The following is a 27,697-nucleotide window of genomic DNA, read 5'->3' on the forward strand; positions in this document are numbered from 1 at the left end:
ATTTTGAATGACTTCAGAATCAGCAAGGGGCAGGGGAGCTAAAGACAATTTGGAGACTCTACTTGTCCATCAATATAAGAACAAGACTTAAGTAAAATTGGTGCAGCTACCTAAACTGGGGAAATGATTTAAACAAAGATGTGGAAGTGAGCATATTTAAAGAGAGTGCTTAAAGATGGAGAGTGAATACAACTTCCAGGCACCACATGATATCAGATTGTAAAGGCCCGGGATGCTGCATTAAGAACTTTGCAATGGGGACTCAATGTGTTTGTTTTTCTTCTTTTGCTGAGTGATATGGATGCTAATTTAGAAAACATGTTTTTAAAAAGTTTCTCTAGTAATCCAATGTATCTATTTGGTGGCACAATGAGTAGGGCTAAGACAGTGAAAAAGATGAAAAAATACAATTTCATAATTAAGTGAGTAGGGAGGAAGTGTCAAGGAATATGCAGGATTCTGAAGTTTTATATGACTTGCAATCTACTCTGTTAACCTCTTATCATTCATGGATGTTGGCAAAGGATGCAAGACTCCTCAATCAGGGTCAAAGGTCTTTATTACTCATGCCAAATAAAGCAGTGTAAATATCAGCGTGATTACATTGGTTGTCCTTGTCTGAAATTCACACAGAGAGGATGTGATGGGTCCAGATGGATTCTTTTTCTTTTTTTTTTTTAATTTTTTTAAAATCTTTTTTTGAAGATTTTATTTGTTTATTTGACAGGGATCACAAGTAGGCAGAGAGGCAGGCAGAGAGAGCAGGCTCCCTGTTGAGCATGAGCCCAGAGCCTGGTGCGGTGCTCGATCCCAGGACCCTGGGACCATGACCTGAGCCAAAGGCAGAGGCTTTAATCCTCTGAAACACCCAGGTACCCCAGGATGCTTTCCATGTGGTGGAATTTCATTACTACTGAGAAATACAGCACCAAGGGTCTAAAACTTTTGAGCAACAAAGAAGCATTATGATAACTGGTAACAAGCTACATCCTTCCCCTGGGCAGTTTCAAAGTGGTCACCATCAGGCTATAGTTGTCTTGATCTACTTAGCTGCCTATATGATTAGCTACAGAAATGCTTAATGTCAGGAGACAGATAACACTTGCAGACTGGTACACTCAACAAGAATGTGCTGGGAAACTCAGGGCCCATGGCGACTATGCACCAAAAGAAGGAGAATTCAAAACTGATTGCTTGATTTCCAGACTTTTAACTTCAAAAGAGCATGACCTCAAACTTACTCATTTTATAAATCTCAGGCGCTGGCACCAGACCATACAGATCTATCTGTCTGTCTAGTTAGCTATCTGTTTATCATCTATTATCTATCTCTACACTTAGATCTCTATATGTTTCCTAGGGATGCTGCAACATTTCCACAAACAAGATGACTGAAAAAAATAAAGGACGTTTATTCTCTCAACATTCTGTAGGTCAGAAATCTCAAATCAAGGGGTTCACAGATCATGATCCTTCTGGCTCTGGAGAAGAACACTTCCTTGGTAGTTGCTAGTTCCTGCCAACATATTGGCAACCCTTGACTTGGAATTACATCACTGAATCACTGCTTCCATTGTCACCTGGACGTCGTCCCTCTATGTGTCTGTGTCTCTATGTAATCTCCTCTTACAAGGATGCCAGTGCACTTGACCCTGAACAACACGAGTTTGAACTCTGGGGGTCCATATCTGTATTGACATTTTTTGATAAATACAGTATAGTACTATAATTTTATTTTCTTTATGATCTCTCAATAACATTCTTTTCTGTAGCTTACTTTATTATAAGAATACAGTCTATAATTCATATATAAAATATGTATTAATAGGCTGTTTATGTAATGAGTAAGGTTTCCAGTCACCAGTTGTCTCTTAGTAGTTGTTTTGAAGTCAGAGTTATATGTGGGTTTTTGATTGCATGAGGAGTGAGCATTTCAACCCCTATGTTGTTCAAGGGTCAGTTGTGTTTGGATTTAGAGCTTACCCTTATCCAGCATAGACTCATCTAAGTTGAACTAATTGCCTTGTAAAGACCCTATTTCCAAATAAAGTCACATTCTGAGGCCCAGGCAGACATGATTTTGAGGTGACACTGTACAATCCAGTATAATATCTATATCTGTATCTTGCTAGTGAGTGTATGAATCGAACAGGAATGATGAATGAACTCAAGACCATGTAATTGGATGAACAATGGATCCAACTCTAAAAAAAAAAAAAAGTATTATAACACAGGAGATTTCAAGATATGCTGATTTAACTTGATTAATGAGCTTAAGGTAGAGAAGACCCACTGTCAGTTGGAAAAAACACGGGTGTTATCACTCCTCTATTTACTACCCCATGTTAGATATGATTCTCCACAATAATGTCACCTGGTGTTCCCTTTACTTATCCATACCATACTTATTCCATAAACCTCAGTTCAGAGACCATCTCTTTTTTGGTTGTTTTCACCCACAACATAGGGTTGAAGTGCTCACTCCTCATGCAATCAAAAACCCACGTATAACTCTGACTTCAAAACAACTACTAATGATTTATATTTTTATAACTTCTATACTTACTAGCATAGCCTATGAATTGCTTTTAATTTAAATTTATTATATATGTATATGCATTTCTAGTGTAATAGGCCCTTAGAATTCACACATAAAACTATTTATATTTTAATTTTCATTTCATTCCATTTCATTTCATTTTCCTCACATAATATTATCTAAAATTGATATTAGACACATAATTATAACTAAATGAGTACTTACTAAACTTTCATATATAGGCTTTTGCAAGTCTTCTCTAAGAAGATTAATTCAGATTTTGTTGACAATTTAACATATTTCAAAATAGGGAACAAAGTAATACAAGTTTTAGCATTTATTTCATAGAGAAATGGATGTGAAAACATTTCAATAGCATTCTCTGTGCAGATGGTTTCCAACTTTGACTTTTAACATTTTGTTTTATCTCTAATATTAATATACAATTTTCATTATCTTCATATCCTCAAATAATGAAACATTTTGTATGGTCTTAGAGATTTTACTAGTAAGAGTCTGCAACGAACAAAGCAAACTAGACTTCCAGTCCATCACACTGTGTGTCTAGTTCAGTAGGAGTTTGACTTTTAAGCCTTTTTTCAGCTTTGCAAATTTGCCTGATCTATTTATCATTCCATATTTAATTTGATTTCATGGCATTTTCACCTTAGTTGACAACATGTACTGTACTATAAGCAGTCTCTTGTTTGCATTTTCCTTAGTTTAATTTCAATTCTGTATCATATGCCATAGTTCAATTTTTGTCTACAGGCCTAGGGATACATTATCTGTGACTACTGTATGTACTTAATTCAAGTATTATTTTTTAAAGGTGTAGTCTTGTGTATACAACCAGTTTTAGGCAAATTCTGTACTTAATAAAGGTAGGTTTTAAAACTATACTTAAATGCTTGTCATTATGAGAAACAGTGATTATAATGACAATATTTTTATGTCTTAGGGGAATAACGCTGTGTTTTCTTTGTAATATGTTGCATTTTCTAATACTTTTTTCCCATACAATGCAATATTTTCATGAAATGGTAAGACTTTATTACTAAATACTTCATCGTGCATTGACTGCAATGAAATAAGGTTGCAGTAGAGAAAAAATAATGCTGAAGAAAGGTGAAGGAGAGTTGAGCTTTTCAGAATTCTCTACTGTTAGAATTCAAAATCACTAGCTTCTTATCACTAGCCTTCAGGCTTTTTCAAATATACCTTTCATAATGGCCAGAGAAAGCAGTTCACCAACCTCCTTTCCCTCGAAAGATAAAATAAGTGAAGTAAATGAAATAAAATAAGAAAAACAGATCAGACAGATAGAAGGAAAAAATTAAGGAAATGTAGCAATGAGATATTTACTTGCTAGAATTGATGGGGTCATAAATTAACTCATTAATTTATTGCAAAGTAATAAGACAAATGAAGAGCTGCTCTCTGGGACTCAGTAGCTTGAGTATACTGGCACAGGTCCTGACCACATCAGTACTGAAGAATGACTCGCAGGGGGCCCCAGCTGAATGGTTCACAGGCAGTCTGAGTTGCCCATCAGTGCTACTAATCCCAGACACTAGGGCTTCCATCTAGAAAATTTTAGAGCATAAAAAGATGCATGTAAGTCATTAATCAATTAGAATAACCTACACTTCAATCTTATCATTGTTGTTTTCCCTGTCCCTCACATAAATTTAAGCCCAGAAGCAGGCTTTAACAAAGCACCAGAAAGTTACCTGAAATAGACATCTGTAGTCAGTGTAAGTGAACTTTGTGGATAATAAATGGCTAAAACAATAAAAAAAAAAAAGAGAGAGAGGGAAGATTCAACAAAGTTTCATCTAATGCAATATCTTAAAAATTTAGAGACTCTCAGGAAGTACTGATAAGTAAAAATGTAACCTTAAATTAATTCTGATAATGGTAACACAGAAATGAATCTAACTGAATTTTTGTTGTTTAGCTACACACCAGGAAAATCAGAAGAGGATAAACAGCAGTTACCTTTTGTTATTCTTCTTATTTCAACAGAATTTGAAAGTTCAGATTTTAACTCATATTATTAACGTAGAAACATGGCTTTTGTCACAGAAAAGCAAATGAGAAAAGACATGAGATAACCTCTTGGAATATGCTTTGAATTGATGAATATTCTGGAAACAAAAAATCTCAGCTCAGCAAGTGATTCATGAATAACAAATAAATAAATAATTTAGGGTTTTTTTTTTCTTATTTCTCTATTTAAAAATGTTTCTCTGCATCTCCTCTTCCTCTGCATACATTCTTAACTCTTTCATGTATCAATGAGTCTCTTAGAATTGACTGAGGTTTTAATTACCTGAAGGAAATGCCATTACCTTTTATTGTGCCTTTAAAAAGGAGCTAGTTTTATGGAAATGCAGTATTAACTAGTGCATAAGAGTATCATACTGCCGGTTTAAATCCCAGCTCAGCCATTTCAGTGTTCGTGTTCCAAATTACTTCACTCCTCACTGTAATTCACTTTCCTCATCAGCAAAATGGAGAAGATATCAGTACCAATCTTAGACTCCTGTTGAGTCTAAATGAGTTCATAAAGGTACGGTGTTTAGAGAAATACCTGGAACATAGTAGGCAGTGCATATTAGCCACTATGGTAAAATTAAATCCTTACAAAATTAAATCCTTACCTCTTTCAAAATTAAAATACAAATACCAGTTAATAAATCAATCTTTGTTTATACCCAAAGTAATTATTCTAAGTCTAAAATTGAAGGAAAACTTAACAGTAGTTTGGAGTTAAGCTAGAAATATAATGAAGTACTTTCTGTTGTAATAGACAGCTTTGGTACTGTATTTTCCTAATTACTTTATTTGAATTACTCGTTTCCTTCCTTCCTTCCTTCCTTCCTTCCTTCCTTCCTTCCTTCCTGATGCAAGGGAATATGTTTTATAATGAAAGAATTGTAAGCAATGAAGCAATATATTTGGGGCAGGGTTCTTGATTTATGATGGTTCAAGTTAGGATTTTTGACTTTATGACGGTACAAAAGCAATAAACATCCAGTCAAAATCATTCTTCAAATGTTGAATTTTTATCTTTTCCCAGGCTAGCCAGATGAGGTATGCTACTCTCTCAGGATGTTGGGCAGCTCCCAGTCAGCCACATGATCATGAGGTCAACAATCGATACATTTATAACCATTCTGTACCCACAACCATTCTGGTTTTGTATACTATTAAAAAAAAATTACTAGAGATATTTAACACCTTATTATAAAATAGGCTTTGTATTAGAAGATTTTGCCCAACTGTGGTTTTAAGTTAGGCTAGACTAAGCTATGATGTTTGGTATCTCAGATGTGTTAAATGCTTTTTTGACTTAATGATATTTTCAACTTACGAGAGATTTATCAGGACGTAAATCCATTGTAAGTGGAGGAAGATCTGTGCTTGTAGTCATCCATGTACTTCTAAGGTTGAGCTAGGTCGTAGTAGGAAGATCTTTGCTCAACTCCCTAATCTCCCCCTTACTCATTATCTTTATGACCCAGAAAGTTACTTCACCTCTCAGTCTCAGTAATCTGCTCTGTAAAAAAAATACTGTTAATAATATTTACTTCATAGGAGTGAGAATTATATAAATATGTTAGGTAAAGTACCTAAGATAGCTGCTTAAAAATGTTATACATCTTTCTTTTCTCTCTTAGATCCCACGTGAAAGCACTTTGTGAAGATTTAACCATATCTTAATTCCAGTTGTATTTTTTTTTCCATGTAACATTTTATTTCTTATTTGCACAGGAAGAAATAGAAGTCAAGGGTCAGACGGAATGTCATAGTACTTGGCTTAAGCACACTGTACAGGCTGTTTCTTAATGAAAATTTTTTAGGTTATCACAGAGCTTGGTTTGAAATCTGAGTTGTTTATACTGTCTGAGTGTATGTGTGTGTGTTTATGATTTGAGGGAAGAATATTAAACATAGAAACAGTAAATATTCAGAATCACGCATGAGATTTTTCTGTACTCTGTGCCATAAAACACAATGTACTTGAGTCTAATCATACATATAATGCCAACTTCTAATCTACAGGTAATTAATTAGGGATAGAAGAGTGAGTTTAATGGTACCCTTAAATGACCCTGAGGAATCCATTATTAAATCCAGAGCATGAGCTATTCTACAAAACTGGTCTCCTTTCCTCAAAAAGTCAATGGAATGGGAAGAAACAAAGAAAGCAAAAGTGAAAAGACTTAAGGGACATAGCTACTTAATGAAATGAATAGGATCTCTTTAAATCCTGATTTTTAATAACTAAAAATATGTATTTTTAGAATTTCACAGAAATTTGATTATGGCTTGAGTATTAATCACTGTCAATAAATTATGGTTATACTTGTTATGTGATAGTGGCAATTGTGATTATGTAAGGGAATGTTCTAACGTTTTAATTTTGAGATGCATATAGACTTGCATGCAACATATTTAGAGGGAAATAACAGGAGGTCTGAAATTTGCCTTAAAATGTTCTAAACTACTGCAACCTTCCCACCTCCCATAAAAGGGGAGGAGGTGGATAAAACGTGTAAAACTAGTAAGGAACCTAAAAATAGTTATTAAATAGCATGTATTGTTATGTGCACATTTTAGTTTATCCTAACACAAAATTTTTGTAGAAATTTGTTAAACAAAAATGTTGAAAGTTGCTACTACTATTTTAAAACATTTAGCAAGATATTTCTTCTTAATTTACTGTGAATCACAATGAGATGGTTATCTCTAACATAGAACAATTAGATTACAAAGGGATTTAGAAACCTTAGCTCCGTATTTTGCAAAGACATTATATTGAGAAGTTCAAATATATCTTGCATAGAGTAGGAGATTAAATACCCAAAGTAGTTGGGCAATTGTTCCCTTTAACCAACTATAAATTGATTTAGAGAGGTAATCATCTTTTTAAGTTGGAGAATAACTATGAGGATTATGGTGTCCCTATACCCAATGCACTGTTTTGTTTTTGGTTTTTTTTTAATAATCACGTAGGAAAACAGAAATCTGTCTTTGTGTACAGAAATTTCAAGAAACACAAGGCTCTCAAATTCATTGAGTGAGAGAACAGCCAAGTATTCCAAGTATTTCATATGCAAATAGCTAAGTATAGCTTCAACTCATCCCTTCAATTTTCTTCAGGTAACTACTCCATGAATAAAAACTCATATTTATCTCATTCAATTTTTGAATCAGAAAATCTATTAAGAAAGGTAATGGAAATACATTCATTTGAAATTGTGTTTAGTCCCTTTAGGATGTTCTGTTTACACCAACTGCTGACATTGCAGGAACACTTGACGACACTCACCCCAGGGTGGATATCCAGTTATATGGTAGTCATGCTACTTTGAATTTAATTTGTCAAACAAATAACAGAAAGGACAGCAGGTGTTTTTGTCTAACCCCATTGGTTATGATTAAAGATATTATGAAACTATGAAAATTAATGTTGACATACCACTTTGAAAGCTAATTTTCTCGTGTATGTGCCATGCCATAGCGTATCTGAAATGTGTGTATTCCCACTTGCCAGAATAACACATTATATGTCGGAGCCTTTGGTTCTAAAAGCAGATGTTGTCTACTTTAATCAATTTTCAGCTATTAATGGTTGCTTTTAACTACATTTGTGAGAGGCAGATACTTCTAATTAGTATTTTTCAGGAGCAGTATGATGGTTATTCCAAAGAGAAAGTTAAGACTAACCAGAATCCATTTTAGTGTAGACTCATGTAGATAAAAATGACCAAGTATAAGCCTAAATGTACACAGCTTTAGGGAACAACTTCATCATTCCTTTGATTTTACACTACATAGGAAGCAATGAATTTTGGCTACTCTTAGTGGTGTGAAGCGAGAAGAATAGAAATAGAGTGAATGGATTAGCATAGTTAAGGTGCATCAAAAACTCCTCCAGAGGCTCTCAGGTTTTAGGGACAATACAGTTGCTTTGTTTCTCGGAGGAGTGCTCAGAGAACCATATACACTTACTTCAAATCTCATTTCTCTGTTAATGTGTAAGGAAGCCAAATAGAAAGCTGCCCTAGAATGTGTTCATAAAATCAATTTCATCTAACATGTTTTATGTGTATCAGAGTCATTAAGCAAAATATTCTTAAATCAAATATTAAAACTATAATAAAAAATTACCTGTTACCTTCGCTTTTCTGAAGCTGTTGGGGACTGTGATATTCAGGGCTTCTCTCTTGGTCTGAATGTCTCCACATCTGTGTCCAGAGCACGGGGCTTAGGAGGATGTTAAGTCATCCTAAGTTAGAATTGATTTAATTGTTCAACTTTGATTTCTGTGCTGATGTATAAAAAACACAGAATTTTATTTCTCATGTTCTTCCTTTCTTTAAGAAACTGTGGAAAATGATAAAGTCAGATACTGATGATAGAACAAGATTTTTAAAATGTGAATGGAAGTGAGGCGCCTGGGTGGCTCAGCGGGTTAAAGCCTCTGCCTTCGGCTCAGGTCATGATCCCAGAGTTCTGGGATCGAGCCCCGCATCGGGCTCTCTGCTCAGCGGGGAGCCTGCTTCCTGTTCTCTCTCTCTCTCTCTGCCTGTCTCTCTGCCTACTTGTGATTTCTGTCAAATAAATAAATAAAATCTTTAAAAAAAAATGTGAATGGAAGTTTACTTTTCAGGGAAAGGTAGATGGATGCTATCTAGGGCATGGGATAAGAAGCTGGAATCTAGAAGTATTTGTCAAGTTATAGGTGAGAAACAGATTTAAAAATTGACTCTTTTCAAAGCCCCTGGGTGACTTAGGTGGTTAAGCATCTGCCTTTGGCTCAGGTCATGACCCTGGGGTCCTGGGATCCAGGAGCCCTGCATCAGGCTCCTTGCTCAGCAGGGAGTCTGCTTCTCTCTCTCTCTCTGTTGCTCCCCCTGTTTGTGCATGCTCTCTCTGTCTTTATCAAATAAATAAATACAATCTTTAAAAAAAAAATTGACACTTCTTTTTGCTCTTCAGTTTTGCTTTATTCTAAAACTTCCCTCAAGTGGATTTTTTATTCCAAATACTCCAGTGTTTAATAAAAGGAAAATGAATAGAGCTAATTTTGACCATTGAAGCATAGAACATAGTGTTCAAAGCAAAATGAAAAGAAATGAGTAATGATTTTCAAGTCGAGGTATTTCTACTTCACTGAGAAGTGTTCATATTATATCTAAGAGTACCTTCTGTAAATTGAAGATATGCAACTTGAACAAGCTATAGTTACTTGTGTCTACTAAGTATGCCTCTCACTTTATAAATTTTCTAAGGAATTAGTTAATTTATTCTGCAACATAATTTATTGAATGCATACAATGAGCCAGATAGTGTTTCCGGGAATATAACTGTAAATAATTGAGATAAAAATGCTTACTTTCAATGACTAACATTCTGGTGAAGAGAGACATTTATTTATTATTATTATTATTATTATTATTATTATTTTAAAAAATATTTATTTGAGACAGAGTGAGAGGGAGAAAAAGAGGATGTGTGTTCAGGGGGAGAGGCAGAGGGAGAGAAACTCAAACAGACTCCACACTGAGTGCTGAGTTCCGATCAGGCCTCAATCTCAGGACCCCAAGATCATGTCCTGAGCCAAAGTCAAGAGTCTAGAAATCAACCGACTGAGCCACATGGGAGCCCATATAGAGATACTTAAAACAGCCTGAACATTAATGTTCCAGTAAAATAAAGCAGAGGAGGGTGATAGGGAGGGAGGGCTGGGCCGACCAACGATTTAGAAAGCCTCAACTAAGAAAAAAATGAGCTTAAACATCTGAACGAGTTGAAGGAGGCCATAGAGATAGATGTACCATCAAGGGAGCTCCAGGACTAGGGAAGAGCAAACGAAAAATGCCCAGTAACCGAAGCAAAGGAATGTTCAGGAAGGAGCAAGGATGCAGGAAAGGAATCTCAATGAGGTTAGAGAACGGTAGGAGGTTTCGTTATGCTGGATCTTAGAAGTTACTCGAAAGACTTTTATGCTAACTGAGATGGTGGGAAGGTTTTTATCTGAGGAGTGAGATGATCGTAAGTAGGTATTAATGGAACCACAATGTATTCAAAAGACGCCAGAAGAATTTCAGAACTTAATGTTCATAGGCACAGTTGATGCCCCCTCTTTAGATTAAAATCATTAGAATCTAAGGCAATATTTTTAGAAAGAAAACATACTATGTGATCTTATCATATGACAAACTATTCCCTGAATACTGAAATGTAAGTTGTAGGTTTGATTTAATCCTGGGTTCTTTCCTGGGAAATGCAGTGTTTCAGTTCAATCTCCCCAAAACAACTCTGGCATTGATATATGGTGACATGCTTCTTTCCATTTAGAGGAATAGGAAGAGGTTGTACTTGAGATCATTTACAGGAGTGATATATGTGGGAATAAACTGAAGTGAGAAATAAAACTTTTCTTGTAAGAGTCCAAATACTGTTAGGAAGACACTAAAAAGAGACTTTTGATTCACTGGAAGAGGAAAAGCATACATTAGATTAAAAAAAAATCAGTGTGTATTTATTGGTTTACTGACTTTGTTTCCCAATCTAATGCTGCAAATGGATTCTCTAAACTTTTCATTGCAAAAACAAAAGGCATTCTGAAATATATATGTAGAATATTGGCTTATGTGGTGGCCCAGTCAATGAAGTGATAATACAGTAATACTTAAAATTTTCAATGATTTCTATAATTTCAGTTACTGACCTAATATTTTTTGAAATTCTACTAAATCCTCATGAACCAAGAAAACAAAATTCAGTCTCAACATTAATTTGACATTATTTCAAAAATAATGGCCCCATAGGGATATGGCTAACCAATGCTAAAAACACATACTTATTTTTTTTTAAAGTGCTATTTTTTTTTAACATACCTCCACCTCCAGGTTTTATTTTAAACAAGCATTGAAAATCTTTCAGAAGTATTCAATAATGCCTGAAGAATCCACAATCTTTCCCAAGTTGTTAATACTTTTGTTGATTGCTAAGTGTTATTTCTCTTTGTTCAGTGACATAAAATCACTTGTCCATTAAGCCAACAGATGCAATTTTCTGTTTCATGTTGTCAGTCTTTATATATTTGAATTCCAAGGAAGTTCCAAGAATTTGATTTGCTTGGCTTTTATTTTAGAGCAGCAAAAACAAGTTACTTTTTGTAGAGTTTCCTTAGGAAACCTTGTTACAGTTAGTATGCAAATAACTTCAGCTTGCTTTACCCTGAGATTATCCCTCAATCTCCAAGGACTGGGGGTTTCTTCCCCAACCCCCACTCCACCCCTAACACAAAAGCAAGGGACTATTTAGTTTCAAAGTTTGAGTGCTTCTCAGGAACTTTTATCTTGTTTCTAGTAATCAATATTCTGCTACAAGTAACAGAAACTGTGATGAATGGAATCTTAAAAACAAAGATTTTTCTTTCTGAAGTAACAGGAGTTTTGTAGAAAGTAGCTGCTGGCAATGGCTCTGCAACTTGATGTTGTAGATGTTGCAGTTGTTGATGGTTCTTAAGGATAGGACCAGTTTGCTTGCTTTTGAATGGTTGGATTTTTAAAATTTAATTTAATTTGTTTGTTTGTTTTTTGCCTTTCCCTCAACTTTGCTTACATGTCTGTTGTCTTGAATCCATGGGATGGCTCTTGTTGCTTCAGAAATCAAAACCATTTTCAGCATAAATAGCAGGATTAGGAGTGGCAAGAGTGGCTACTGAGTTCTTTCAGGAAAAAGAAGCTATCCCAGACTATTCTGCATCAGACAGACGTCTGTTTGTATTAGAATTGTATCTACTGTTAATTTCAAGGAAAACAGCAAGTAGTGTTGCTTTGTTTTGTTTTTCAGCACCTTGTGCTGAACAAAATCAGATTCTGTTTGTAGGAAGAAGGGGCCTGTGGATGTTGGACAGGTAATTAACAACAAATGAAGCACTCATTTTTAATTTACAAATCATACTGCTATTTCTCACCTCTTCAGCTTGCCTTTGCCTCTTACACAACCAGATATCATAACAAATTATATATATAATCTATATATCTATATATAGATAGAGATAGAGATATCATTTGTTTTGACATATGATATCCTATATCATATAGGACAAGTGATTTTATGTCACTGAACAAAGAGAAAAGACACTTAGCAATCAACAAAAGTATTAACAACTTGGGAAAGATTGTGGATTCTTCAGGCATTATTGAATACTTCTGAAAGACTTTCAGTGCTTGTTTAAAATAAAACCTGGAGGTGGAGGTATGTTAAGTTATCACAAGTTATCACATATCACAAGTTATGATATCCTGTATCATATGTCAAAACAAATGATATCTCTATCTATATCTATATACTAGGATGACTTGATAGGTAAAGACAGAATGAGAAGAAATCTTATATAAACTACTGTATTTAGCTAAGGAGCTTTATCCCATGCTAGAAGGATAAGGAAACATGACGGAAAATGTTTATATAATAATAATTTAACTTCCAGAATCAAGGGCAAGTTGTTTTTAGCCCTGTATCCACTTGGGTTGTTATTGTTTTTCTTTCATGCAAGGTACATGTGTCATAAAAATGTATTATTGCTCTAAACAGAAACTGAGGTAGACCTACTCTTTCTTCAGTTAAGTGGATAGGATGGCTCTGATACATATTGATGCAAGTTATTTCAGAATCTCCCTTGTATCACATGATTCTTTTTCACTATCATATGATTTTAACATAATCTATAAAATATAGGATTTTAGATTACTAAACATCATGATGATATTAAGATGTCAGTGTGAATTATATTTTCATCTCACTTTGTGCTGTTTAATCCAGAAATAGTATAGTAGTTCACATTTTGTCCAAAGCTTATCTGGGCGGTCAAAACATTTCAGATAATTGTCACCTGAGGAGGTAGACTGAAATTATAATCATCTAGAAAAATATACTTTCTCATCATTTTTTCATATATGCCTTTATTGGGCCAGTAACACCATAGATAATCTGGTGGAGTGGTGAAGAGCATGGACACTGGCTCATTTTTATAGACAATTTGTGCTGTCCCTTAAGGGGCACCTTGTGGAAAATCATAGTGGTTACTTTGATAGAGTTGTTGCAAGGGCTAAATGTTAATATACATATATATTTGTATTTATACATGTAAAATATTTAAATAGTCTTCAGCACATAGTAAGTGCTCATGATGTATTTGTGGTTATTACTTAATGGTGGGCATGAGGACCATGTGATTACCCTGATAACTCTGAGGTCTAGAGAGAATGTGGTTTTGACCTCTAGTCAAAACCTCCTTCTATGGATCTTCTTCTATGGGTCTGGTGAACTATTTCTAGAATGCCCTTTGTTAGCTCTTGGTTTGCAAACTACATATGAATTTATAAGGTCAGACTATTTGTATTAGAATGGGTACTTATTATACATCTCATCTATAAATATTTATAAGGTTTTAATTATCTGATTATTTTCTACATCATGGTTTTAGCAGTTACTTGCATATAATGTCTTTTTTGCCTTCCCCTTCAAAGGATTGTTTGATTATTAAAAGGTAATAAATGGCAGTGGCAACAAATGAAAAGAGAAACAAAGATAACTTAAAATGAATTTATAAGCAAAAAATGACAATACCTAATTTTCAAATAATTTCAAAATGGACTTATTGTTCAAAAATTAAATGAAGGCTAAACCTGCAACACAAAGGAACAAACTTGTAAATGTTCCCCCCTGCCAACAGAATAGATTAAACTCTTGAAATGACACAAGTTTCTCTCTTTCTGCCAATTGATAAGAAGCTCCTATTCGTATTGTTGTGGTTCACCCTGCGAGTGAGAGAACAGCACATTTTAAATACCCATTTGATGGTGTCACTGCTGATATCATCCAGAGTGACTCATTTTTTTCCCTATCAGATGATATTTTGGTTAATGGAATGTCTTGTGTCTGAGGAAAGAGATGTTCTACATAACGTAAGCCTGCTCCAGGAACCCAAGGATTAAAGTGATTGCTCTGCTATTTGTTTTCTAAATAGATGTGGAACGGTCATTTAAGATAATCCATCATTTCTTGTAATCTCATTTGAAAAATAATGAGGTCAAAGAAAACTAGACATTCTGAATTGTTTCCATTTTTCTATACAGTCATTTGATTCACTTTTATTTTCCACAGACTTAAATGTAATATTAAGTTGGTAGAAAAATTGGGAGATAATACCTGTCTTAGTCAGTTTGGGCAGCTATAACGAAAATACCATGGACTGGATGACTTGAACAATAAATGTGTATTTCCCACAGTTCTGGAGGCTAGAGGACCAAGGTCAAGGCTCAGAGAAAGACTTGGTGTCTGGCGTGAGGTCACTTCTTCCCTTATAGATAGCCATCTTCTCACCGTGCCCTCACATGGTGGAAACAGGGTGAGAAAGCTGTCTAGGGTCCCTTTTCTAAGGACAGTAATTCCATTAATGATGGCTCCATCCTCATTACCTAATTATTTCCCAAAGTCCCTAACTCCTAATAATATCATATTGAGAAATAGTATTTCAACATATGAAGTGACCATCAAGCCCTGTGCTAGGCACAGAGCTTGCTTGATATTCTCACTCTCTCTGTCTCTCACCCTTCCACCCACATACCTTCTCCCTCTCGCTATAAAAAAATTAATAACAATAATAATAAAATTAGCAGTCTGAAAATAATCCTGTACAATATCACATTTATAATCTGCAGTAAATTCAATGAAACCTTTGCAATTTTGTAGTTACAGTATGGCACTGGTGTTCACACTTATAGAATAACTATCATTCTTCTACTACCCATGGTTGTTTGGCAATTTGAAAATCATAAATAATATGTGTAATACTGATGTCTTACAACTGTAGTGCCTTCAGATTTTCACATTTTCTTGTGTGAGACATAAAAAGATTTTGCCCATCTTCTTGTCACTTATTATCCAGATAATCAGGGTTAAGTTCTCCTCAAGTGGAAGCAGGGAGTTGAAAATATGTGTAAAAGTAGTATTGTGATTCTAGGCCATGCCATCCAACATGGAGAAGGGAGAAAATAATGTATAAAGGTGAAAACAATCACAAATAAAAACTACCACATCCTCATGTGCTTTTTTTTTTTTTTTTTTTATTGTGAGCTCATGGTCAAAATTATTTTTATCTATATTGATTCTTCAAGTACTTTGCAGAATGTACATTCCTCTAGTAAATGTATGTCTCATTTTGCCACCTTACAACAATTTTGGAGCACTTTAAAATAATTATTTTCATTCCTGTTTTTGAATTTATAGATCATGCACTCTCCCTTCTACAAACAGCAAGGTCAGGGTAGACGTTCAATTTGCTCTCTTCCTTTGCTAGATGTCGGTTGTTTTTGCTGCTGTTTTGTTTTTTTTTAAGCTGACTCCCCTTCAATGCACAGTGTCTGTCTTTGCAAATATAGTGGGTCTCCAATTCAACTTCTTACTGTTAAGTGTGCCACACTTTGTCTCTGATATCCAAGATGACCACCCCAAACTCGAGATCAGGCACACATGTCTTCTTTCATATTGTTCTTTTACTTCAATTTCAGCCTGTGAAGTTTTACATCTTTCTTTCCATCCTACAATGCATTCAAAATAGGTGTTGTCAGAATTTCTTGGCATTTTGCATTGAGGGGTTTTTAAGGGTATTCTCTCTGACGTTTTCCAAAAACATAAGTCCATAATTCAATTTTGACTTAGCAGTTTTATTTGGAAGTGTCAGGAAGGCATTTTGTCGATCTCTAGGAATGCCAATGGAATAACAGGCATTTTCTTTTTTCTGAAGAGCTTATACTCTAATTAAGAAAACTAACATGTAAGAAATTACAGATATTATCATGAATAGTATACATTAGTTGAAATAATGAGATAAGAATCTATTAAACCACAGTATATGGCTACACATAGTTTAATTACAAATACAGGAATATAGATATCTGATACACTCATTCAAGGAATTTAGTTATTTTAAGTTATGTCATCAAAAAAAAAAGACTGTTTAGAGGAAAAGTGATTCAATTTGCATCTTGAACACATTAAGCAGAAGAGAAAGGACATTCAATTCTATAAGAAGAAAATTCAATGTAGTTGGAATTGAGCATCACATTTTTAGGGAGGGGAACAGGGACAGTTTAAATGGAGAATACACTTTATCAAGCATTGGAAGCTAGGGGCTATCAGTTTGTGAATGGCTTCGAAAGTGATAAAGGTGACATACAATTAGTAATGGATCAGTTTTAAGTGTAGCTTGCTAATCGTGCTAGTACACCAATGTAACAAAATGACGAAAAGAGTAGGTACAAGGTTTCTAGAAACCAGGTTCTTGCTTTACTTGAGGCACAAAGGGATAAGCTGTTATCCATGGTTGTAGACAACAATGATGATTGTAGCAAGAAAGAAGAAAATGGCAAGTTTGGAGACAATCTATTTGGAGGGATGTTTCTAAGACCAAGGTAAATATATCACAGACAGCTCATGCCATAGTTGTGCTCACAGGTATATGAATAGATGGACCTCAGATTTGCACAAATTATGTTTTATTTATTTAAATTTAAAATTATGCTTTAAATGTAAATGGTATTGGTTATTAGTTTTAGAAAAGCATTAAAATTGATTAAAGTATTCACATGATAGAGTTAAACATTTTATTGATCTTCTCTAAGTTGATAAGAAATTGGTCATGAAACATACTTTAAAAAAATGTGAAAATAAGACAATTTTTAAAAATGTTCATCACTACTAGAAATCAAGAAAGCCATATGAAATATTAACAAGAACAACAATAATGAAGGACATTTTCAATTTAGTCTTAAATTTTCTTTTCCAGCTTCCTCTTATTCACTAATTTATTCACTTTTATAAAATTTATGTTAGGTTTGAGGTACTAGGATCAGAGATGAATACACCTGTGAAAGATAGAATGGTCTCTTTATAAATATTTTAAATTCTTAATTTATATTATTTAAATTTTCAAATTTGGATCCATAATGCACCCATTTAAGACCAATAAAGGTTTAGAACATTGTAATGGGGGATTGAAGTATAAACATGGTACACTGATTGAGTACATTGTGATAGTAAAATAGCGAAGTAAACAAATACATATTTTTCTTCATAGATTGTATAATGTAATGAGAGAGACAGATGATTTGGTAATAATGACTTGGTGTAATGAACATTATGGTGGATGAAAGCCAGGATGTTATGAATGTATTTAGGAGAGACCAGATTTACCTGTCTTTGCGAAAAAATTGCATATGTGTCAATATTTATCAATTACACGAACCACTTACTAGCTGAACTTGCACATACTAAATACTTTTTAAGCTCTTTTAACTTATTATCTAGTGTGAATTAGTGGGCAAGATATTTCAATTTTTGGTAATCTTTGGAAGAGAATTAAATGTGCACTCTAATTAAGAAAATGCTGGTGTTCTTTTGATAATATCTTCTCTTTACTTAGAGAAACATAATTGTGTTCATTTTTGCATGTCTCTCATTTCACAGCCTGAATGTTGACCTGTCTCTTTTCATATTTTATGTCACAAGTAGAAGAAAAATATATCTTTTGATTTTTTGAACTATAATATCAGAGGCAGCATCTTTGGGGACAAAACGTTTCAGTCGCTCTCTAAGAAGTAAACAGATTTGTCCATGTATGCCACTCAACCAAGTGTGTCACAAATCAGTTCAACTAAAACCTTTTGTTTGCTGTTGTCCTACTTATTAATTTTTCATTTTGTTGCTTGTGCTTTTGATGTCATGTCCAAAACAATCACTGGGAGTCATAAAGACCAAGGATCTTCTTTCAGTTCTACCACCGACTAGCTCTTGGACTTTGAACAAGTTCTAGTTATTTAAGCTTTTTAAAAAGCATGCCCTTGAGGTGCCTGAGTGGATCAGTTGGTTAAGCAACTGCCTTCAGCTCAGGTCCTAATCCTGGAGATCAGAATCAAGTCCCACATCAGTCTCGCTGCTCAGCAGAGTTGGCTTCTCCCTCTGAGCACCCCTCCCCCCCTCTCATGCTCTCTCTCTTTCTCATTCTTTCTCTCTCCAATAAATAAATAAAATCTTTAAAAAATAAAAAAAAATAAAAGGCACGCCCTCACCTTTATAAATTGGGGTACTAAGCATCGTTACTCAGGGAGTAATGAGAATTGAGAGGAACAAATAAATAATGCTTATTAAATGTGCTCATGATAAAACCTCAGTGAACGATAACTACCAGGTAATAACGTCTTTAAAATATAACCTACCCTCCTCTTCAACTGCTTCACTCCCTTTTTCATTGCCTTCCTTCACATTCAAGCCAAAATTATTAGTCAATACTCGAATTAAAGTGTGTATCTTTATGTGTCTATAGATCTATAGATGTGTATCTATATACACATGTAGTATAGAGATGGTTCCTTGGGAGACTCAGGGCTGAGGGAACTTTGACAATGACATTCTCTTACTTGGGGTGTAAAACTGTTCTCAAGAGTGAGAGGCATCTGTGTGGCTCAGTGGATTAAACCTCTGCCTTCAGCTTAGGTCATCAAGCCCCACATCAGTCTCTCTGCTCAGCAGGGGGCCTGCTTCACCCCAACACCCTCTGCCTGCCTCTCTGCCTACGTGTGATCTCTGTCTGTCAAATAAATAAATAAAACATCTATTTAAAAAAGAAAGAAAGAAAGAAAGAAAGAGTGAGAGTATTACTTGTTGGGGTGTCACTATGAGCCCTAGGCCACTTTGTCAAGGCTGAGATGGTCAGAGCAGCAGAATTGGAAGAGGGTGGGTCGTAAAATATTATTTGGTATTATTTCTCTGGGGCTGAGCTAATAATCAGCTTTAGATTGTTTAAATAGCTTTGGGTACTTAATCCCAAATTCATATTTAGTTTAAAGTATTAGAGTCGGAGAAACACAAACCGATGAAGGCTGAAATGAAATGCTCTACTCAAAAGAGTGATATTTAACTTCAAAAAGATACTGAAACTATATTGTTTAGGTTTTAAAATGTGGATCCACATTGCACAGATTTGGAGAGATTAGAAGGTTGAAATTAGGGACCTTTGAAATAAGATTATTAGTGCTCAGAGAGGATTTAACTGTGAAAGGAAGTAATTGTTTTTGTATCAACATATGTTCTAATACCTCAGTGCAAACCATTACGCATCAGAATATATGTCCTGAATTTAAGCAATATTGTCTTAACACACATTTTAGAGTTTTAAAACTATCACAAAGAGGCCACATGTGTACTTTTAAATATAGTCTTGACCGTGTTATCAATAACTATGTTTATTTTGGTAAAGATAAAATTCAGAAATACAGTGTGATATTATGCATGCAATGCATGAATTGTAAGTAAAATAAAAATATTCAATTTTCTGAGGGGAAAACATTTGTATTAAAGGAACTACATGCAGTGATATTTCCTTAAAAGATAACAGTAGTAACAATAGTAATAATAAAAATAAGCATTTTCATTTATTTCATAGGCACCCTTTTAACTGCTTTTCCTGAAATTGTGTTTTAATTTATTACAACAACCTATATTTTATTCCCAGTATATATGAGGTAAATGAAATAAAATTCAAAGTTGATCATTTGGCTCCCCAAAAGTGATTGAAGCCAATAGAGTATACTGTCACTCAAAAAATTAAACTTTATATCATAATTAAAAGTAATTTTTATCAAATTAAAAGTCATTTTATCTTTGATGCTGTCCAGCTAATAGTAATCTATGGGTATTTTCCTAAAGTCATTTGTTAAGTACTTTTTCTCACAATCCCATGCAACCATACTTTCAACCACATTTAAAAAAATATTTAAGTTTGATTCTCTGAGTATGTCTACATGGTCCTACTTAACATATATGCAACTGAGAAAGTCATTAAAAGAATGAACCTCCAGGGTGCCTGGGTGGCTGAGTCATTAAGTTGCTGCCTTAGGCTCAGGCCATGGTCCAAGAGTCCTGGGATGAGCCCCCCATCAAGCTCGGTGGGAAGCCTGCTTCTCCCTCTCCCACTCCCTCTGCTTGTGTTCCCTCTCTTGCTGTGTCTCTCTGTCAAATAAATAAGTAAAATCTTAAAAAAAAAAATGAACCTAAGTATTTTTAAAATTTTAAAATGAGGCTTACCTTTGGAAACTCCTGTGAAGAATTTTCGATAATGAATACAAAGTAGCTGGCCAATGACATGAGAGGTGGTCACTAAATAATTAATATTACTGTAGCAACGTAGAATTCATTTATTAAGGTAGGCTTTAGCATTTGCCTTGCTCTTCAATGTAAACACATGGCAAATTTTCTAGTGTAGGGTTCGCGAACTGTAGTGTACACATTGGGGACAGAGCCTCACATGTTAATTCAAAGCCATTTGATGCTGATGCTTCTCCACAGAAACTGTAACTTTTATCTACCTTCTCTGAACATATTCTTACATGCTGATGGCTAGATGGTGTTTTAAGAGCCCCTAGGCACTATTTGGGTTGTCAGTTTTCTTACATAGGAACCTTGCAGCCTATGTGTACATAATGTCCTCTGAGATTGCATATTCCTGGGCCCTACTCCTCGAAATTCTTAGAGCATCTCTGAAGGGAGGCCCAGGAATCTGTTTCACGAATCACAGTTAACATCATTCAAAACTATAAGAATAAGACCATGTCTTAGTTGATATTCTAAATAACAGGAACATTTTAGAGACAAGCATTTCACTCACACTGTTTCCTTATGAATAACCACCACATGGGAGACAGTGATGATGGGGTTTCTATGTGACACCATTTCACCCTGACAGAAATCGGCTAGTGAAGTCACACATGGGCACACGAAGGTTCAGACAGCTACCACCACTCCTCACGGTCAAGGAAATCCAAACTCTGAACTACTGTTTCTTTGACTTTGCTCAAAGTTAAGGAGGCTAAGTGACCTGTCCCCGGTTACCAGGTAGAGTCTGGCCCGGAAGTCAGGTATCCATCTTCTAGTCTAGGCCTCTCCTGATGCTCACAGGACGTGTATCCTGTGGAGAAGATCAGGCTTTCCACACACGGAGAGTGTTACAGACTGAAGGGAGACAACTGGTTAAACAGCTGTGTGAAGTTCCCAAGTGGGCAAGCCACGTGATCCCTCAAATGTACACATGCTGTCAGCCTTTAGCTTCAATTTTACTTAAATTTTAAATTTTAACTTAACTCTGGAAGGCACTTTTCTCTTTTTAATACCACCCCATATAAGCCTTTGTAAAAATTATTTCCAAAATCCAAACTGTTCCTGATAGATAAGGAAGTTCCTCCCCTTCCTGAAGTGCTCCATATCATAGGCGCTACCACGTCAATGGCCTATTAAATTCTGTCTTCTGTTTCTGTCTTCTGTTCTCTCATAATCCGCAGTTCCTTCACTCTAATTTCTATATCTACGCCCTCCTTGCTCCTCTCTCCCCTCTTTCTTCTTTTCTTTCTTACTTCATTTAGTAAATATTTATCAAAGTGCAATTAAGTAGATGTCATGAACCACGCCACCTGCTTGATAAAAAGCAACAAAAGACCTCTTGCCAGAAGTACATCTACTGACATCGTATCCTCTAGCCTTAGCCCGAGGAGACAACAAATAATGAGTGTGAATAAAAGCTGTAGATGGGAATTTAAAAAAAAAAAATGTGGTACTACTTTCTTTAAATATTTAGATTTAAAAGGAAGCAGCGTTAAATACTCAATACAGGCCTACTTTTGATTTTTATTAATCTTACATTAGTTAAATGAATTTATAAAGTTTCTTAACAATTTGACTATTTAAAATAAGTTTAAAAGGCTTTAGAATAAAGAAAAAAATCAGTTCTATTTAACTTTGTTGGGAAAAATAAAACTACATAATGGGGTAAATGAAAAATCCAGAGGGGCTCCCTTCTCCATGTTTGAATCCTCTGCTTTAGCCAAGATTTTACAAAAAGTAAAGCAAAGACTGATTGCTGCATTTAATTTTCCTTTAAAAAATCTATTCCTTACTTGTGAAATAAGTATAAAATTGTCAAAAGGTAGGTAGTAGGGGGAGAAAGGACAAGAAGCCTAAAAGAAGAAAATCTACACACTAGCCCTGCTATCCCAGGGTACAGGAGCTTTGGCAGTGTGCCAAGTTATCAATATTCATACATGACAAGCTGAAACCCACGAAGCTGAAACGTATTCCTTCAGTAATGCATCTGTGGGGACGTGAAAAGGATTGGAAGAGATTGAAAGCTGAAAAAGCCCTTGCTTTTCTGAAGTGTCCAAATGCTTCTTCCTACAGTGCCCTAGTTTTGTGAGCTCTGTCTTTAGCCTTAGGTCTATTTATTTCATTTTTTTGTTTGTCCTTATGATTTGGAAACATGATTAGAGCTTACAGTGAAAGATGAATTGGCTCAGAGAATTTATACTTTGGTTTCAGGGAAGAAAATATAATTTTCAATCCAGATAGGATATATCTTTTATATTCTTTATCATAGAAAGACACAAATAGAGTTACAGAAGAGGAGAGAGAGAGAGAAAGGGTTGAGGGAAGGGATAAGAGAACATAGAAATGAAAGGAAGGAAGAAAGAGAAGGTGGCAAGGAAGGGAAAGAGAAGAGGAAAAAAGGAGAGAGGAAAGAGAGAGAAAGAAGCCAAGATAGACATTAATAGCCTGTGAAAGAGAAAAGTGATAGAATAAATACATCAGTAACTGCAGATTAAAAATCAGTAGTAATTTCTATATATCTAAATTGAATACAGAGATAATCAAGTTATTTCATGCACCACCGAAGGAAGCTTTTTGCACATTTATTCTACGGAGAGGAAACAAACAGAGCTAGAGGGAGACTCATATGCAGATGTACAGCTCCCAAAGTGCCCAAGAGCCTCACACAATTGATATTTCACCACCCTTGGGTGTGCTTCTGGGAGAGTTTTTCCGAGAACTTATTTTTAAAGAATCTAGAGAAAGTTACAAATGAATTTAGTAGGTTTGCATTTCTGGCCAGTGTTTTTCAGTGTGAGAAATAATTAAGAGGAAGACCTTTTATGCTGTGGTTGGGTTTGGTTTAATTTCATTGTTGTTGTTGTTTTTCTTTTCTTCTGGGTCTATAACAAAAAAATTACATTTAGAGAAGGTGGAAAAGAAAAACTTTCTATACATTTAATTGTGCAAATGTCGAAGTGTATGTTGTATAACTTGAGACCTGGGACTTTACAACCATCTTAAATGTTCTTTTTAGGGCTTTAACTTTCACTCAAAATTACACTTATTGAGAAAATGTCTTTTACTTCCTATATGGATTTGAGTCAAGATTCAGTAAACATTAAAGGGCTGTGGCCTCCTGGTATTCTGCTTGGCACTGGACACATAGCACTAAACAGGCATACATCCTTTTGGCAAGCTGGATATTATATTTAATAGGATAAATGGAGTATGAACAAGTAGGTACAGAATAATACAAAATTTTAAGTGAAAAAAGGTACCATGAAAAGAGTAAGTATGAGGTGCATGGGTGGCTCAGTGGGTTAAAGCCTCCACCTTCAGCTCAGGTCATGATTGCGGAGCCCTGGGATCAAGCCCCACTTCAGGCTCTCTGCTCAGCAGGGAGCTTGCTGCCTCCTCTCTCTCTCTCTTTGCCTGCCTCTCTGCCTACTTGTGATCTCTGTCTGTGAAATAAATAAAAATAAAATCTTAAAAAATAAAAAAAAGAATAAGTAAGCACCATGAGAGAGAAGGAAGGAGTTATGGGTTTTATTTGGGAAAATAAGGAAGAACTCACTTTAAAAAATTGTGTTGCATTTCAAGGTGAGGATGGGCAGGAAACAAAAATGAATATGTAATATAAAGAGCTCAAATAGTGTTATGGATATTGAAATGTTTTTATTGGTTATTTAGACAGATTAGACAGATTTTTAGACAGATTAATACCTATGTTTTGCCAGTATTCTGCATATACAACGTCTTTGGAACAGCAACAGTGTTCAAGTATAAAGGATTGAGCGTAATAGACACATTTCACAGAAAATCTCATGGGTACTAAATAATGAACACCAGAAAGGCATAAGAATATCAGAAATAGATACATTGTGCAATATTCTAGCCACACGCATAGAGTCTGAGCCTAACTATTTCTCAGAAAACTCAGTGTGGAAGATATTGCTATTCCACACAAGAGAATGGCACGTTATAGATGCCCTTCAACTCTTCCATGATCGTACACTGTGATAAAAACAAAGAATTACCTGGTTACAGGACCACACGATTTTTCCTTCATTATTTTACTGAGATTTTAAACTCACCAAAAGAGTTTGAATAATGTGGGCAAAACGTGAAAAGTAAAAATCTTACATTTGCCTCATGATTAGCCTGATTTCTGGGTATAAATAAGGAAAAATGTTAATGACTCAAATCAAACACATTAAACTGACACACTTAACCCTTATTAAAACAACTTGTAGTTGGTTTTAACAAGATATTTTCAACAATTTTCTTGAGCAGCCTGTAAGAATAAAGTCAAGCATGTTTTAATAATATTTTCCTTCTCAGTGGGTACTTGTTCGGTCAATACTGATAAAACCTGATTATTTAAATACACCGATTGACACTTTAAAGTTGTTTATTTTTCTTTCATTTTTATTTTACTCTCTATTTGGCTTCTTGCAACATTAGTGCTTTACGCAGCTAAGAGCAAATGAATGAGCAGTCAGCATTTATACGCTCTAATTCTACTCTAGATATTTTGTGATAATATCACTTTTATTTCCTATTGCTGGTTCGCATTTCAAAACAATAACTGACCCAATTATGTTCACAATCAGCTTCCAAGTACCCTAGCGAAATGACAAGCAATCTCATCAGAAGGTAGTCTGTGCCATATTTCATTTCAAATCAAATATATCCACATCTGACCTTGTGCAATGAAGAATGAAAAAAATTATCTAATATATATATATATATATATATAACATACATAAATATTATATAAAATGTATCTATTTTCAATTATAAACTGTCTGGATCTTTTATCCAAACAACTGGAGCTAACCTAAGAAATGATAGCGAGGCTTTTGGGGCTAAAGTTAATTTTATTGCAGTACACACACAAAATATATCCTTGTATTTATATAGATTCGTGTTGTTTTGTATTTCTAGAACCTCAACCTACTGGCTCACTCGCATCCAGTCTTTTCTCTACTGCAACGAGAACGGTCTCCTGGGCAGCTTTTCCGAAGAGACGCACTCGTGCACTTGCCCGAATGACCAGGTGGTCTGCACCGCGTTCCTGCCTTGCACGGTGGGCGACGCCTCCGCCTGCCTGACCTGCGCCCCTGACAACCGCACCCGCTGTGGCACCTGCAACACGGGCTACATGCTGAGCCAGGGGCTCTGCAAGCCCGAGGTCGCTGAGTCCACCGATCACTATATTGGCTTTGAGACTGACCTGCAAGACCTCGAGATGAAATACCTGTTGCAGAAGACAGACAGACGAATAGAAGTCCATGCCATTTTTATCAGCAACGACATGCGCCTCAATAGCTGGTTTGACCCCTCCTGGCGTAAGCGGATGCTCCTCACCTTGAAGAGTAACAAGTACAAGTCGAGTCTGGTCCATATGATCTTGGGTCTCTCCTTACAGATTTGTTTAACTAAAAACAGCACCTTGGAGCCAGTGTTGGCCGTTTACATCAATCCCTTCGGAGGCAGCCACTCCGAGAGCTGGTTTATGCCTGTGAATGAAAACAGCTTTCCAGACTGGGAGCGGACTAAGCTGGACCTCCCGCTGCAGTGCTATAACTGGTCGCTGACTCTGGGCAACAAATGGAAGACATTTTTTGAGACGGTGCACATCTACTTGAGGAGTCGCATCAAGTCCAGCGGCCCCAATGGCAATGAGAGCATTTACTACGAACCTCTGGAGTTTATTGACCCTTCCCGGAACCTGGGTTATATGAAAATCAATAACATTCAAGTGTTTGGTTACAGCATGCACTTTGACCCTGAAGCAATTCGGGACTTGATTTTGCAGCTGGACTACCCCTATACTCAGGGATCCCAGGACTCAGCACTTTTGCAACTTCTAGAGATAAGAGACCGTGTAAATAAACTCTCCCCACCTGGTCAGCGTCGTCTAGATCTTTTCTCTTGCTTGCTTCGTCATAGACTCAAGCTGTCTACCAGCGAGGTGGTGAGGATCCAATCTGCTCTGCAGGCGTTTAATGCCAAATTGCCAAACACAGTGGATTATGACACGACCAAATTATGTAGTTAACCATAAATGTCAAGCACAACCCAAAATCTTGAAGGAGTTTTTACAGTGCTTTTGTGGAACAGTTTATGTTTGGAAGAGTACATTTAAATTGTCTTTTCAATATCTGTCTTATATCAGTCAATAACATTGGATGGCAATTTACACACATGAACTTGCTGACAATGAATATATTATACTGCAGTTTTGGTTTATGAATGAAATAAATACTGACACCAGTCTAGAAGACATTCTACTTTTTACAATAAATTTCATTTGTAATTTTATATGTTCCGTGGCAATGCTTTTGTGCATTACATCCTCTAGAGGGAACATAAAAAGATACCAATAAAATTTTGTAGCTGAACAGTTATTAAAAAGAAGTGCTGTGGGATTCCTTTTTTCCATGAAATGAGTTTTATTTTGATATAGCTTGTTAGAACCTGGGGAAAAGTCACCAAGAGTTTTTTAATGGAAACATTTGAAGGTCCCCTTCAATAGCCATTAAAGAAAACCCAACTAGGTAGAATATTTAGTGTTCAGTTGAAATTGTTATGGTCAACAACACAATGCCGGTGGTACCTCTATTACTTGTGCTTATAAATCATTCCTACAGACACTGTCATTATTAAAATAAGCAGATAAACTATTTCCTGCCTAAATATGAGAACATTCTGGCAAACAAACAAAAAAAGCTATTGTGATTATAAGCCCATGATGGAGAAAGTAAACCTTTTATTTCCTTAGAAACTTCCTTTTTCTTCCTTTTCTTTCCCAATTCTAAACCAATAATCAGCATACTCTGCACAATCATTTTCATTTCAAATACTGGAAACCTAGTTATTCCAGCACTTTACCAAAGTCAGTAAAATAACATTTAAAAAAATTTT

At 35.4% G+C, this 27,697-nt stretch overlaps 1 protein-coding gene across 8 annotated transcripts in view; it reads left to right on the forward strand.

The window, feature by feature from the left end:
* The window catches only part of BRINP3 (BMP/retinoic acid inducible neural specific 3), a 402,430-nt gene extending 375,166 nt beyond the window's left edge, over positions 1–27,264 (forward strand). For all 8 annotated transcript variants that reach the window (XM_032318837.1, XM_032318835.1, XM_032318838.1 and 5 more), the window contains exon 8: positions 25,715–27,264. In XM_032318837.1, the coding sequence (XP_032174728.1) occupies positions 25,715–26,831 (1,117 nt within the window). In that variant the 3' untranslated portion in view covers positions 26,832–27,264. The remainder of the gene's footprint in view (positions 1–25,714) is intronic.
* Positions 27,265–27,697: the final 433 nt, after the last annotated feature.

Source organism: Mustela erminea, chromosome 17, assembly GCF_009829155.1.
Source record: "Mustela erminea isolate mMusErm1 chromosome 17, mMusErm1.Pri, whole genome shotgun sequence".
NCBI classification, from domain to species: domain Eukaryota; kingdom Metazoa; phylum Chordata; class Mammalia; order Carnivora; family Mustelidae; genus Mustela; species Mustela erminea.